Raw genomic sequence first — 16,153 nt, 5'->3', positions numbered from 1 at the left:
TGTTATTTTTGTTCGTTTTGGGTTTCATTTATTAATCGATGCTGATTTGCGGTAGTTTCCCGCTTGGTAGATTATCTAGAGCTAGGATAGAAATATATCTATAGAAATGAATTACATTTTTTTTTGCACAGTTAGCAGAGCACACTGAAGTTGAAGTAGCCTTAAACTTTGACTTTAAACTTTATAACTTGACCACTTCTTTCAAAAAAGAATTTCGGAGGGTTATTCCATGTTGATAAGAAAAGAGGGTAAAGGTGCAGTGTAGTTCTTCCTGTAGTGTAGGGCACAGGAGCCCTATGATGAAGGTACAGGTTTGTTCTCCCTTATAAAACAACTTATTTCAGCAGATACAAAGAAGAAGCCCATTTGCGGGATTCTGTGCGACCCCAAGGTCCAATACTAGTATCAGATCCTGCGAGTGGCAGTTTACGTTCGTCAAGTTCTGGCTGTTCCGGCCATATGTGCCCCAGCTAAACGGCTTTTTAGCACGACAGGACTGATAGTGACTGCAAAAAGATCAATGGCTCCAGGCAGAGTGAAAAAACTCACTTTTGTTACATCAATTGTAACTGAAGTGATGTGACCGCTGATCTAAAATTGTTGGTGTTGTTAAGCCATGGTATCTGACTTGTATACAGTGTTCTTTCGATTTTGTTATTTTTTTTTCACTTCCTTTTCGCATGTCTTTGATGAAAAGGAGATGTCTTAACTTCAAACTTTGAAAGTTATACACACAGTAGCCCAAATCATTAACAAGAAGGAAATGACTAAACACGGGATTTTATAGGAACAATGCGATGTTAAACATAAACACAAAATAAGTTTCCCCGGGTCTAGTGGCTAAAAATGAGAATTCTACTTGGTCTGATCGACAGTGAACATAAACACTTTCCGCACGGCCCAACAAATTCCTGTTTGTCATATTGTTCTTGTATGTTTTTAGCCAACCATTTAAAAATCCTTACTAAAATCGAGGTTGAACGTGTTTGGTGAAGTGGAATTTCTATTATTATTTTTAATCAGAAAAATCGGCGCGCGGGGGCGTGCCGCCGGTCTAAAAATCGGCGGTGCGCCGCCAAAAAAATTTTGGCGAGCCTTGCGGCGCGCCCCCGCCGATACTGAATCACACATTTACCTCCGTCATTTCGGCGCGGCGCGGCTTCAGGGACTAGTGATAAGGATCATGCTGGTTTTCTTGCTTTTTCTATTCTTGGTATCAATATCATCATTATGAAGCCTGATCTTTGTATATATGTAAAAAAAAAACTTTATAGTCAATTTTACGTTAATTTTTCTTTCCTTCAAGAAAAGTAAAAATGTTTCAAGTAATATAAAGCTGTTCGGATAAATTTATAATTAAAAAAAAAGAAAAAAATTAAATACTATTATCAAAAGAGATTTGGTGATCTCAGTCAACATGGATTTTCACGGCGATCTCGATTTCGACTTTCTTCATACTCCTTTTCCCCCTGAAAAATGGAAAAAAAACTTGATCTAAAACAGTTTACCTATTTGATTTGAATTAGCGTCCCCTCTCCAATTCTGTCCAAAAATAAAAAGTATATGATTATCAGTCGAACTAAAAATGGCATTTCAAATCAACTTAATCAAATTGAGAGTCACTGGGGGGGGGGGCATTTATGATGTATGCCTAGGAGACTGGTCTTGCGTTGATGACGACCAGATTTGTCTTCAGAGATGGTATTATTGTTGCCCAAATGTAAGAAATAAAGAAGCTACCCCCATGTTGCTGTTTCTCCTACGTTTGGTAAGGATCCACTACGCTAGGATCTTCTCTCTGATTGCTGATTCCTCTAAAAAAAGAAGAGAGAAACATAGCAGCATTTGAAAGACACAACCTCGAGCCAGTCGTTAAGCATGTCAACCTACAGTGTCCACTATGTCTAGACACTGGAAGAGAAATATTCAAAGAAATATCTAATATGCACAATTTAATGTATACCACTGAAAAGAGCATAAAAAGTCGGTTTAGAATAATATCTCTTATCTCCATTCACCTCATCCTTCTAAGTGCCCACCGCCGACGAAGTTTTTTCCGTTTTTTGGCTCTCCTGAAAAATTACAAAAATGGCTTATTTCGCCCTTTTAATTATCACAGCCAACACACCGGTGGATCCAGGGGGCAATCCCCCCCCCCCCGACGGGCTTTAATTTTTTGTTTTGTTTTACTGTACTTACGGAAGTCTCTATTAGCCCATGTTCTAACTACTGTAACTAGACTCTAAAAGCTTTTTACATTACGTTCATTCCACAGCTTTTCCTCCAGTGCCGTTTCCTCCTCGAGTATTTCTCACTTCATAGCATAGCAACAGTTTACATGATAAATTTTAGCTAGTTCTCGCCAGGGTTGTAATCGAGGTTACGTTTGTACCATTTTTGGTACATTTCTAATAAAACGGTACGTTTTACGTTATGGTCCTAAAAACGTTACATTTTTGTAACGCTTTTGAATTTATGTTACAGTTATGTTACGCTTTTGAATGATGAGTAATTTTCCCATTTTCTGAGTAATCTATTTTTTTCCTCCGTGAAAAAATCAGCTGTTCCTATTTTAATTACACTGACATGAGTTCACATCGCCGTCGTTTAATCTGATCACACAATCACTCAGTTAGTAGGATGAGAAAATACCCACTTCGCTTACTCACACAGTAAGTTAAGATAGCATTCTCTCTCATGAGCATAAGACTATCATTTTCTTAGTGAGAAGTGACAATAGTCAGTTATTCACTTCACCAACTTTCAATTTCATCAGTTGAGTTTGAATCTTGTTCAGTCAACAGTCATACTGAAATTATATAGAGAAGGAGCTAGCTGAAGTCAGGAAGGAAAATGTATAATAAAAACAGGTAAATAATAATAGAAGTTGTTTTCTTTATAATTTCTTTTTAAATAAGTGATTATAAGATGATCCATGTACTATTCTTTGGGTAACAGCATCACCCCCCTGATTGAATGGACATAATATCAGGTTATATACAAAACTTACTCTTTTTATAAGGAATTATGAACAGCTGATATTGAAAAAATATATGAAACTGTAAAAATGAGACATTTTTAGGTTATAACCAAGGCTATATCCAAGCATTGAGGAGGGGGTTTGGTTAGTTGAGCCGGAATTTTTGATTTTATGGTAGACTTTCCAAGTATCATTGTCACTTTTTTTGGTATTATACCCCCCTCCCCATCTGAGGTCCCATATATAACTGTTAAAACATAAAATGGCGAAGAAAGGAAGAAAACGAGGACAATTAACAGCCAGTGAAAAAATTGAAAAATTATACAAATATTCCGTTCAAGACCTCAGCTTGGCCGTCCTCAGTACAGAATAAAACTGATAAAAACATAAAAAACCAAACATTAAAATAAAAACACAAAGCTAAAATTGGAGACCCTTTCTCAGTAACGGTGAAAGGGTAACTGAATAAAAAACACAAGTCTAAATGGCATCTCACAGTTTCATTTTACGTAAATCACTCTTAAAGGCTTTAATCGCTTTCAAGTTAGATTATTATCAGAGATTCTATTTGATTTCACAATATAATTTTGTGGATGTACGTAAAAACGATCAGAATGAATAATTTCATCATAAATGGGACATATAAAAGTTTTTCCAGTGTCTCTATTGAGACCTACCTTTTGGTGAATGTGCTTTTTTATTTCAACTGCCTCCCTGAAGACTTGCGTGAAACATTTAATGGGGGTAATAATGGAGGTTTCGTCAAACAAAATGAAATGGCGTGGACTGTCATACACATGTTGAGCCAATGCGGAATCAAAAACCTTAGGCCTTTGGCGTAGCCTCCTGGCCTTGTCGATTGAGGACTTATGTTCAGATAACCTCTACCCCAATTGTTGTTGGGTTAGTAGAACTCTAAATTGTCCTGTGTTTATCGATTTGCCTTTTATCTTGTGCGTATTGCTCCTCAAATTTTGGTATAAATAAATACATTCTAAGACTTTTGGTTTAAAACACAAATAATGGCAATTAAAAACAACAAAATAAGCAAATAGTAGCCTAGGGTTATATACAAGCATCGAAGGGGGAGGGGGTATGTCTTTCTGTTGTGCAGGTAACCGGAAGCAGCACTTATAGTTGAATAAATAGGAATTTTCTAAAGGTAAATACTTTTTAGGCACCTTTTAAAAGTTGGAGCGAAGATTTTTAATGGGATTACGTAAAAATATATTTTTCAAATTATACAGGCAACAAAAGTCCCCTGTCCCCTTTAAGTACCGCTCATGATAGCGATATTAAGGCCCCCTGCCTTGAAAAAAGACTTTCCTATCAAAAGTTATGAAAAAGTTACGCATTTAAGAGTTTGGACGTTACGAAATTTTTTGGTCTGGTGACAACCTTGGTTCTCACCAGTCGCCTCCCTGTTTGAGACGCACCGCAACTTGGTATCAATAATTGTTACCTGTTTATGTTACCTGTAATAATTGTTAATTGTTACCAATTATTGTTCTGAAATGTAAAAAAAAAAAAAAAATATTTCGTTCCAGTGTATGTGTCTGTCCAGTGTATGTAATGTGCGGCTGTCACGAGGACTTTCGTCGTTTAAGCGATATTAATGTCGGAAAAACATGGACAAAAGATGCTTGACAGCTTTGTCGTTTCAAAGTCTTGCACAACGGATAGTGTAACTGTAACTGCAAGTAGCTCTTCAATTAGTTCTGTTGGAATTGGTGAACATGGACAAATTCCAGACACTTTACAATCTTCTCTTAACCCCGTAAGCGTTCAAAGTGATCATCCAACAACACCCCCCCCCCCCTACCCTGTTTCCGGAAAATGATATTGGCGTCCACATCGGTGCAATACATGTCAATGATGACCAAATAAAGTGCGAGCTTCTAGAGAGGCCATGGAAACTGTCGATTGGATAACAAATGCCGCATTCTGTTCATTTAAAGCGGGGGAAAGATAAAAAAAGTACTTGAACGATTTTCATTTGCAGAGTTACCACTGGCTTGTATATTCTGCTGCCCAGAAAGGCGTTTTTTGCAAATACTGCCCTCTTTTTGTAACTGGGGCTAGCGGGGGTTCAACAGACAGCTTTCCCTACAAAAGCTGGTCACATAGCCTGTCACAAAATTAGCTAAGTTACTGGGAAAAGATGAAGACCTGACAGTACATCATAGACGCTAGGACTTCATCACGCTAGGTGACGCTAGGACTTCATCACGCATCAGACGCTAGGTTCATCACGCCACTTTTGAAAGTTCTGCTGCAGACAAAGAGCCGACTGTCAACAGAAAAGTGATTGGCAAGCTACTTCTAACCTTCTTGGAAGAAATGGGTTTGAATCTACTTGACTGTGTTGGAATCGGGACGGATGGGCGTGCAATGATGGTATCAAATAACTGTGGTGCTGTAGTGGAAATTTAGAAAAAAGCTAAAAATGCGTCTCGTTGTCCCTGCTTTAACCACGCCCTGAACCTTTCCTTGTCAAGAAGCTCAACTGTTTCGAGCAATAGAAATGCCATAGGCTTTATGAAAGAAGTTGTTGCATTTTTTAATGCATGTTCGAAGAGAAATTACGTCTTGAATAATGTTCTGAAAGGTAAGCTCACGGGAATGTGCGAGAAAAGGTAGATCGAGCGGCACGAGCAATTTATGCAGTTTGTGTCTGAACTTCCAAAAATCATCCAGTAACACATCAGTCACTGGAGTGAATCAGTAACTGCTCCGAAGGCAAAGATGCTTGCTACAGCGTTAAATAGTGCGGAATTCGTGGTTTCCTTCCGTGTTTACAAAGCATTTTTGCTGTAACCTTGCCTCTTATTTGGCTATTCCAGAAGAAGACTTTGGACTTGGGTGCTGCCGGTGTCCACGTTTCCGGTCTTTTAGATGTTCTGGAAAAGCGACGGTAAACGTGTGACGAAGAGTTTGCAGTAGTATTCGAGCAAGTAAAAGAATTGTCAGATGAAATCCAATTGTCTGTTGAAGTTCCAATGATTACACAAAGACAGGTTCATCGAAATAATCCTCCTCAGACTTCACGTGAAGAATATTATCGGCGTGCAGTTTTTCTACCTATGCTCGACTCAGTCATAAGTGACTTAAAGAGCCGATTCTCAAGAGATACGATGAACTTTTTCCGGTTAACCGTACTGCTACTATCAAATATTGTGAATTATACTGATGATTTGCTGCCATCTTCCATCAAAAAGATCCCTAGCATGTACGGTGAACTTCTTGGCTTGACCTTGCTGTCTACCAGCGGAACGCTTGTTTTGGTAGAAGCGCACGTGTGGAGAAATAAATCGCTTCGGTTTAAAAGAAAAGGAGGTATTTTTCCTTGTTCAGCGGAAGAAACTGCCAAGGAATGTGACAGAGACCTATATCCTTATGTCAGCTCACTTCTTGCTATTTTTATCTCTCCCAGTGAGCGTGGCATCTGCCGAGTGTAGCTTCTCAACTTTAAGCAAACTGAAAACCTGGCCCAGAGCACAGATGGGGCAAACTAGACTTCGCCCTCCTTAATGTGCACCGTGAGATCGAAATCTGCATTGACAGGGTAATTGACAGGTTTGTGAACAGTGGAGCCATGAAGCTTCAATTTTTCTTGTGAACAGTTGTCAGTTGATCAAGTACAGTTTTTGTAAGCATTATTTTAATATATGAAAACCCCATTTTCGTTAAATAAGAGACCAACAGGGATACTTAAAACGAAAAAAAAAACAGCCTTGTTTGGCCGACAATAAAGGGCACTATCCCCACTCTTTTTGGTAAGAACCCCCCCCCCTAGAACGAAAGGCTGGACCCATCCCTGAGCAGACATGTAATTTCACTGCAATTTACACCTCTAAGTTTGTCACAAATTTGTGTGTTTCCCAATGAATATATATCTTAATGTCATTAATCTTAATTTAATTAAATAAAAAAAACAAGTTTTTTAAACTGAAAGTAAGGAGCGACATTAAAACTTAAAACGAACAGAAATTATTCCGTATATGAAAGGGACTGTCCTCTCCTCAATGCCTCGCTCTTTACGCTAAAGTTTTTATTGTTTTAAAAAAAAAAGTTATGAGACAGAGTCAAACTTTAGCATAAAGAGCAAGGCGTTGAGGAGGGGACAGCCCCTTTCATGTACGGAATAATTTCTGTTCGTTTTAAGTTTTAATATCGCTCCTTAATTTCAGTTTAAAAAACTTGTTTTTTTATTTAATTTCTGATCGTTTTTTAGTTAATGCAGCTTTTATTTTGGTTCACCGTCATTGAATAAGTAAACGAAATTTTGTTCCAATTCTTTAAAAATGACCCCTTAATCACAAAGGCCGTTAATTAGAATAAATAGCTCTTATGAAAGTACTAAAAAATATTTGGCTCAAAGAGCGAGGCATTGACTAGAAGGTGAACCCAATCATATAGCTAATATTTTTTTGTTCGTTTTAAGTTTTGATGTTGCTCCTTACTTTCAGTTGAAAAACTTGTTTTTTTATATTTAATTTCTGATTTTTTTAAAAATAATGATGGGAAATCCGGCGCCCCCTTCATAGCAATGTCCCTTCCCCATGAAAACTTCCTTCATGAAAAGATCCTCCCATATAACCCCCGACCCTCCCCCACCCCCACTACCAGAAAAAATTCCCCCTGAAAACGTCTGTATACTTCCCAATAACCAATATTATATGTTAACATTGGGTAAAGTTCATAACTTTCAGCCCTCCCCCCGGGGGCTTCGAGGGATTAAGTCATCCTAAAAGACATAGTTATAATATTTTCGACTATGTTGAACAAAATGGCTATCTCAAAATTTTGATCGGGTGACTTTGGAAAAAAATATGGGGGGGGCCTAGTGACCCTCTATTTTTTTCATCACTTAAAAAGGGCACTAGGACTTTCAACTTCCGTTCCAATGAGCCCTCCCACGATATTCTAGGACCACTGGGTCGATACGATCACCCCAGAGGAAAAGAAAAAAAAAAAAAAAAACAACAAATAAACACGCATCCGTGATCTTTCTTCTGGCAAAAAATACAAAGTTCCACATTTTTGCAGATAGGTGCTTGAAACCTCTACAGTATGGTTCTCTGATACGCTGAATATGATGGTGTGATTTTCATTAAGGTTCTATAGCTTTTAGGGGGTCTTTCCCCCTTTTTCGAAAATCAGCCAAATTTTCTCAGGCGCGTAAATTTTGATAGGTAAGATTAAACTTGATGAAACTTATATATTTGAAATCAGAATTAAAATCTAATTCTTTTGATGTATCTACTGGTATCAAAATTCCGTTTTTTAGAGTTTCGGTTACCATTGAGCCGGGTCGCTCCTTATTTACAGTTACTTACAACTGTTTGATACAAAATATCTTAATGTCTTAATAAATATCTTAATATATTAATTTCAAATCTTGATATAATAAATCTTAATATCTCACTATCACAATGCATCTTATTATCTTAATTGAACATATGTTTTATCTAGTAACTCTTGGTCTAAAAGGTATCATTATGGTAAACAATTTACATCCTAAAGAAATCAAGCTTTTTAAAAGCTTTATTTGGTTATCTTTCGAATTTAAAAGGTTATTTTTTTGAATTATTAGTTTCTTAATTCTGGCTTGACAAATCATCAAAAGAATCTCATCACTCCGGGTTCTTTCTCTATAAAATGTATCTTTCCTAATGTTAAAAATGGGTCAACGCATTACAAGATCCAATTTCTATTTAGGTTTCAGCTGAAGTGACAAAGAAAGTAATTACTTGGTGTCTAAGGACTATGTTCACTCGGTCTGTGAGTAAGAATATCTATCAAAACACCAATCAAGCACCAAAGTTACCATAGGGAACTCATATTTAACATGGAAGAGATAGCCGGGAATTTTTCTATTCCGTTCCCCCTTAAAGAATTTTTTCTTCATCAGTTTTATACTGTGAATACGATAATTACTGATTAGTTAAGGAAATCGTCTCAATTGCTACTACAACTGCTGCTGCTAAGAACTCACTGCAGCACCAAGTCGTTTGAGGCCTACAAAGCTAAACACGCTCCTAATCCATCCCAGTCTATTTAAAGCTTTCCTCTTTATTCTCTCCCTCCCAAGAAGGTCTCATTTCCTTTAAGTCTTTTCTTACCATATCTTCCCTCCACATTCGAGGACGACCTGCTTTTGGTTTGGCCCTCGACGGTTGGCAAACAAGGACAATCTTCGGCAATCTGTCATCTTTCATCCGTAGATTGTGTTGCCAATTTTAATATTTTAATTTTTTGTGTGAATAGCTTGTAAAAATAAAGAAAATTTCATCAATCTCAAATTTCAAAGCAAAATTCGTTGTCGTCACGCCTAAAGGTCGCACTTGATATTTCAACAACTCTGAGATAAATGCCAAAACCGTTTGCTAAGCTGTTTTCAAAAGGATCAACAGGGCAGTATATGTTCAATCATGCTTTGATCCTCCTGACTTACTTTGCTCTGCTCGTCACCCCTTCGAGAATAGCTTAGCATATAAATTTCGTTAATCACTTCAGAAGTGAGAATGTCTGATACTATTTTCAGGAGAAAGCCCATTGACAATAAAGTCTACTAATACCGAGATTTAGCTTGCACTAATTTGAAAAAGCCAGATTTTTTGGAAAATTTTTGAACCAAACAGAAAATCCCATGATTAATCCGATTGGCTCAAATTAACACTAGCTAGGTCCTGGTAAAATTTCATTGTCAATGGGTTTTAACAGTAACACTATCATCGCCATTGCTTGTTTTGCCCATTTGTTCTATAAATAAAAGTAAACAGTTTTTTCTAAGTTTGTATATATGTAGAAACAAAGAATATGTAGAAATTTGTATCCTTGATATCGATAGTGTATTTGTGTTTTTCATTCACTGGATTGCACATAATTACCGTATATTTATATTCCAGGTTTTCCTGACTTTATTCTAAACAAGGACAAACTGGATGAGTATTATAAAGACCTTCATGTAATTGAGTCTGAATACTTTAAAAACACGCTGCGATCGAACCAGTTCTCCCAACGACAGAACTTGAAAAACTTAGGAGAACCTGTAAATAAAACTGAGTAAGTTTAGTTTAAGTCTTGGCAAGTCTGGTTTATTTGAATTCAACTTTTTTTTAAGTTTAATAAAGATAAAATTATGAGATATTTTGCCCAAAACCAAATTGACAACTGTAACCAGCGAAATACCAGATTTTTGTTTGGTTTTTGAGATTTTTTTTAACACGAAATTCCTTCAAGCTTCAGCTACCCTCCCACCCCCTTGAGTATGCCATTGTTTATGTATGAATATTCTTGTTTGTATTATTCATTCTGAATGTCATGGACGAATAAGGATAGACTTCAAAACTTCAAATGAAAAAAAAAAAATACAAAATTAAAAAAAATCCAGCATACAAAAAAATGCTCGTTTTGATCTTAAGGTATATGTTTCCTTAGGCTTGTTTGGCATTTTTTCTTCTTTTTCTTTCTTTAGAATTTTAATGCATCAAAGAACGACGAGAAATTCATTGTGTTTCTGTTCTGCTATGTTTCTGTTATGTTTCTAATTCAGTTATGTTTCTGTTATGTTTCTAATTCTGCTCTTTTGATTTACTGGCTTCGATTTTGGAAACGTAAAGTACAGGATTATCCATACTAAAATACGTCGAAAATTGGTGGAAAATCGTTGAAAAAGGACAAGTTTTGTATTTTTGTTCAGAATTTTATAACCTTGTTTATTAGAAGTTTAAGTTTAATATCATTATTTTTGTCTGGTGAATAGATAGATCTGAGATTGATGAAGCCAATGGCATACATACCTTGTCCTCTTTGTACAAGTTCCAGCTGCAGGTTTGACGGAAAAATCAATTTTTTCAGAGGTGACATTTACCTAAAACAGACTTTTTAAAATATAGAACTCCAAACTCTTTTCTGACCCCTAAATCCCCATAAAAGATTCAAATTAAAAAACTCTCAAAATATTTCTATAATCAGAGTCTTCTTATCAAGATGGAAATACCATTTTCTTGTAATTAACTTTATTTCCAAAGTTTTTTTTAAAGAAAAGTAAAGAGCTCCAATATGCCAAAAATGAGCAGAAATGAAGTAATAATAATAATAATAATACTAATAATAATTTTATTTCAGCCCTTCATACAAAACATGTAAATGCTCGAAGGAGTTATAAAAACGAAAGAAAAAAATAACAAAAAACCCACACAACGCTACAAAACAAAATTAAACTGCGATAACTATGGAAAAAGAGAAAAGAAACGAAATCAAAATCACGATTTTAATGCACAAGACTAGCCAATGGAAAGTCGTGGATTGTTCGATTTCGACTTTTGAAACTGGTATACAACTCATCCATTTTCTTACTTAACTCAAAAATATAGTACTTCTGCGAAACATAAGAGTTTCTGAACCATTTGGGATTTCCAAAAAATATTTGCAATACCGAAAAAAAAATTGAACGAATCTGGTTACGTTCTGTTTTACTAAAGCAATTCCATAAAGGGGTTAAAAAAGACATGTGGCGCGAACATGGCGTTACAGAGACGACCGAGCGTAATTTTGTCAAATTGACCTTTAGTTCGTGCTAGCATACCGTAAGTTTTCCGCAGTTTTTCTTTAAGTGGTACAATTACTGGATTTTTAGTAGCTTTGATAGTATTTCCATACTGGAGTCCGATATATTCAAACTTATCCTTTTGGAGAACTGTCTTCTCGCAAACATCAACAACACAATTTGGCTATGTTTTGTCGTTCAAAACGACGAAATCAATCTTAGACGGCTCTATTGTTAGCCCAATATAACCAAGTGCAGACGACACGGCATTAATAGCTTTCTGTAAAGATTCTAAATTATCGCTTATCAAAAGTAGATCATCTGCGTAAGATAGATCACTAGCATCAATTCCATCATCTATCAAAAAATCTTTTATCGATTTTGTCGCAGAACGTATTGCATTGCTAAATATCACAGGGCTGATTACTGAGCCTTGTTTAACACCCATACGTATATCTATAGGTCCAGAAAGCTGTCCGGGCAGACCGAACTGTTTCTAGAGATTTTTAAGACCAGTGCTATATGCAATTAAGAACACAGGGATCACCTTCTTCTCTCAGTAGTGGCAGGAGTGCTTGTAAATATAAAACAGAATCAAACGACTCAGATGTGCTTATTGCACCGACAAATAATAGAGTTTTCGTTTGGTGAACGTTCCAGCCAATGAAATATAAGCTGCATGTGCATTCTGAACACCGAGACCGGACCGGAAACCAAACTGATTGTCACCCTCATCCGCTCTTGCTGCCACTATAGGGCACAGTATCTTCTCCAGTAACTTTGCTAGAACTGAACAAATAGTGATGGGTCTGTACGAAGAACAATCTTTAGGGTCTGTCCCCTTCTTATGTATGCAGATAACGACCCCCTGACACAAACCTTGTGGGACAGACTGTTGCGATACTATTGCTTGGAACAATAAAGCTATTTGGCTGAACAGTTTAGGGGTACCATACCTCAGATGTTCCGGCTGAATACCATCTGCCCCAGGCAATTTCCCTAAAGGAAGAGGACGAACAAAAGATTCAACACACGACGAATAAATAATAACTACCACAAATCACTATCAATAAATAAAAGAAACTCAAAGCGAACAGCAATTACATGAATAGCCGAGTCAACCTCAAAACGAGCAAAAATTAACACGCATAGGGCCGATAGCCCCTATGTCTTCTCAAGACCAGAACATAATTTGTGTTTTACTAAAAAAAAAAAAAAAACAAATGACCGTGTATTATCAGTTTAATTGACATATACTGATATTTATTCCTTAAAGTTTTGATAATTTTTACTTATAAAATTAAAAAAAGTGAAAACATTTAAAACGTCTTTTGTTTTCAGCCAAGCGTAAATTATATTCTTATCTTGAGAAGGCTTGGAGGTTATCGGCCCTATGCATGTTAATTGTTGCTCGATTTGAGTTTGACTCGGCTATTTATGCAATTTCTGTTAGTTTTGAGTTTCATTTATTTATTGATAGTGATTTGTGGTGGTTTTCGCCTAGAAAATCATTTTATTTCATTTCTGCTCAATTTTGGCTTAATAGAGCTCCTTATTTTTCTTTGAAAAACTTGTTTCGTTGGAAAAGGTTTTGTAATTTAATTTCTGTTCGTTTTTTATTGACATAGTCTTATTCATGGAAAAAATAAATTTTATATTTTTTCAGTTTTTTCTAGTTTGAGTGGCTATTTGTATGTTGGAGAAACCTTTTCAACATTTGTTTACTCCTGACACAAACAGTATTTTTTAAGTTAATTTTTTTAACTCCTGAGGTTGATCTGAAAAATAAAAATTAATAGCATTCTCAAAAGATTCGATCTATGCTCTTTGACAACCTAGATAAACTTACACTTGTATTATTTATTTAAAATGTATAAGCAGAAGGAGTAATAGTAACAGCCCCGAAAGTTTCAACTTAATACCCCTAGTCGTTAAATGACTTACGTCTATTAATGATAACTTGGCATGAGTTAGGACATTTCTTTTAGGCTCATGGTTGGGTTATGCTGTTTTGTCTTAGGTGATTGGGTAGACGAGTAAGGTCAAAACCTTGTTCAAGTGCGTGTCTATCTCAATTGCTAAAGTAGGAAAACAGTTTTTTTTAAATAAACCAATTAATTACCTTTAATCCATTACATATCCCAAATTTTTCACCTTAATATCTGTAGTTTTAATAGCAGTGGCAGTAGTAGTAGCAGTAGAATAAATTGTAGTAGCTTAAGCTTTAGTGGCAGTGGTAGTAATAGAAGCAGTAATAATAGCAACATTAGTAGTAGTATGATTAGAAGAAGTAGCATTAGGATGCAAATATTTTCTTTTGGTTAGTTCAAAATCCCGCACAACAAGCCCTGTTATTTTCAGCTTCACACACCAAATTGATCCTAAGATATTGCCGTTACACCGTTTTGACAATCTGCCTACAAACAGGGTGTTGTGATTCAGTTCACCTTCTCCCCTCAAAATTCTTTGAGAATTTCACCTTTATACCCTTAGGCATAGTTGTAATAGCAGGCACAGTAGTAGTCTAGTTGCTCTCCATCATGTTTGAGTCTTAAAAGGGAACTAGGATTATACATTTCCAATCAAATGAGTCCCTTTTAAAGCTCACAGGACCACCCCTTCTATAAAAACTGTATATACCCCTGGGCATAACTTACAACCCCAGAATCTTTGGGATTCTGTTAACCCCAAAGACCTTATTATATGATTTTTGGACTATTTTGAAAAAATGACTATCTCAAAATTCTATGGGATACATTTTGGGAAAATATGACGCAGGGGAGTGGGTTTGGCTGCCTTCTAATCCCTTTGACTCATAAAAAGGGCACTAGAACATTAGATTTCAAATCAAATTGGCCCATTCCGGAGTTTTTACGACCAACCTTTCGAAAAACCCTAGATGCCCTCGGGGTATGACTTACAACCCTTGCACTGAGGGCTGTGGGAGGGGCGGTTGTCATTCACAAAGACATAATTTCCAGACCTTTCAACTACGTCGAACAAAATGGCTGTCTCAACATGTTGATTAGATGTGATTTGGAAATTGATGGGCGTGGGGGGGACGTGTTACCCACCCATCACTTTTGACTATTAAACAGGGCAGTAGCACTTTCAGTTTGCAATCGAATGAGCTATTTTACAAGTTTTTATGACAACAAATGGCTCTCTCAAAATTTCTATCAGATGCATTTCGGGAAAATACGAAGTGTGGGGGGGGGATATACCATCCGATCACTCTGAATCATACAAAGGGCACTAGAACTTCTAATTACCAATCCAATGAGTCCCTCCAAAGTTTATACAACCAGTCTTTCTATTAAAATCTTATATGCCCCCAGGGCATAACTTAAAACCCTTGCCCTGAGGGCTGTCGGGGGGTTCTCATCTTCAAAGAAATAGGTTCCGGACCTTTCAACTACGTTGAAAAAAATGGCTATCTCAAAATTTTGATTGGATGTGTTTTGGAAAATGGTGGGCGTGGGAGGTAGGTTTGTTGCCCTCCAATCTCTTTTGACTGTGAAAAAGGGCACTGTCTCTTTGAATTTACAATCGAATGAGTCCTTTTCGAAGTTTCTACGACAACTGCTTCGATACAAAGTACCCTGGTCTAAAACAAACCAAAAAAAAAAAAAAAAAAAAAAACATTGTTCCCACATCACTTTTTACTTATGCAGCGGTATTGCGCTGCCTATGACTTATTATCTTCAAATTAGTAATTGAGTATGTAAGAGAGTTATATATAGCTACACAAAATCATTTTTTTGAAACATTTAAGAAAAAAAAATGTATAGGTGTCCAGAGCCAAATCCTAGGGAGGCAAGTATAAAAAGATTTTTATCCTGTTTTTCGAAAATTTTCTTTTTTCATTAACAAAAAAATCTACCATTTGACGTTGAAGAAGATTTTTCTATGTCGATATAATGGTCTGAAATATTAAGTTTACTAGTAGAAGAGTCTGTTGGAAACACTTAAGATAAAAAAAAAAACTAGCGAACGCTCTTTTGCGAGTGTCGAAAAAAATATTACCTCCTTCCCCTACCGAAAGATCCAAAGCCCCCTTAACCCCCCCCCCCCTGAAGCCTACCCCTAGAAAAACTTTTACCCTTTTTTACTGTTCTAATTAGACATGCTGACTGTATGTACTATAATGAGACTTGCTTGCTTGGCTAGAGGCTTCAGGTTTCTGTCACATAGCATCACTGAATTGCTTCGGAAACTAGGAGTTGGTTGAGAATTACGGACACTTTTCAGTTAAATAAGTAGGACACCTAAAGCCAGTTTTATGGGTTTTTTTTTCAATGTCCCTTTATTTATTTTAAGGAGCTTTCAATTGATCCTAGTCACGATCAGCGTCACTGGCAGAATTATTTAAGGTAGTCCTCGCATTCCCTTACCATTCTTACAAAATTCCTTACCAGTAGTTACAAAATTTTCAAACTAGGGTTTAATATGTGACGGCGAAGATGGTTAGACATCCCATTTTCATGAAAGAATAAATTGAACACCATGGTTTCAGCATTTGCTGCAATCTTCCAAAGAACGAAGTTTAATCCATAGCAACTGAAAATTTAAAGATACTTTTTGAAAAAAACTGTCCAGTGAAAAAAGTTTCAGAAAAG

General features: G+C 36.4%; 1 protein-coding gene across 1 annotated transcript in view; it reads left to right on the top strand.

Annotated features, from left to right (window-relative positions):
• Window positions 1-16,153, top strand: part of Nep3 (M13 family metallopeptidase neprilysin 3) — a 189,635-nt gene that overhangs the window by 159,890 nt on the left and 13,592 nt on the right. The window contains exon 11 of the mRNA XM_089090512.1: window positions 9,892-10,048. Coding sequence (XP_088946638.1) covers window positions 9,892-10,048 — 157 coding nt within the window. The remainder of the gene's footprint in view (window positions 1-9,891; window positions 10,049-16,153) is intronic.

Source organism: Artemia sp. Qi Xiang Cuo, chromosome 6 (assembly GCF_049724085.1).
Source record: "Artemia sp. Qi Xiang Cuo chromosome 6, ASM4972408v1, whole genome shotgun sequence".
Taxonomy (NCBI): Eukaryota; Metazoa; Arthropoda; class Branchiopoda; order Anostraca; family Artemiidae; genus Artemia; species Artemia sp. Qi Xiang Cuo.
Note: the sequence above shows the minus strand (reverse complement) of the source record. Positions and strands in the feature narration are given on the sequence as shown.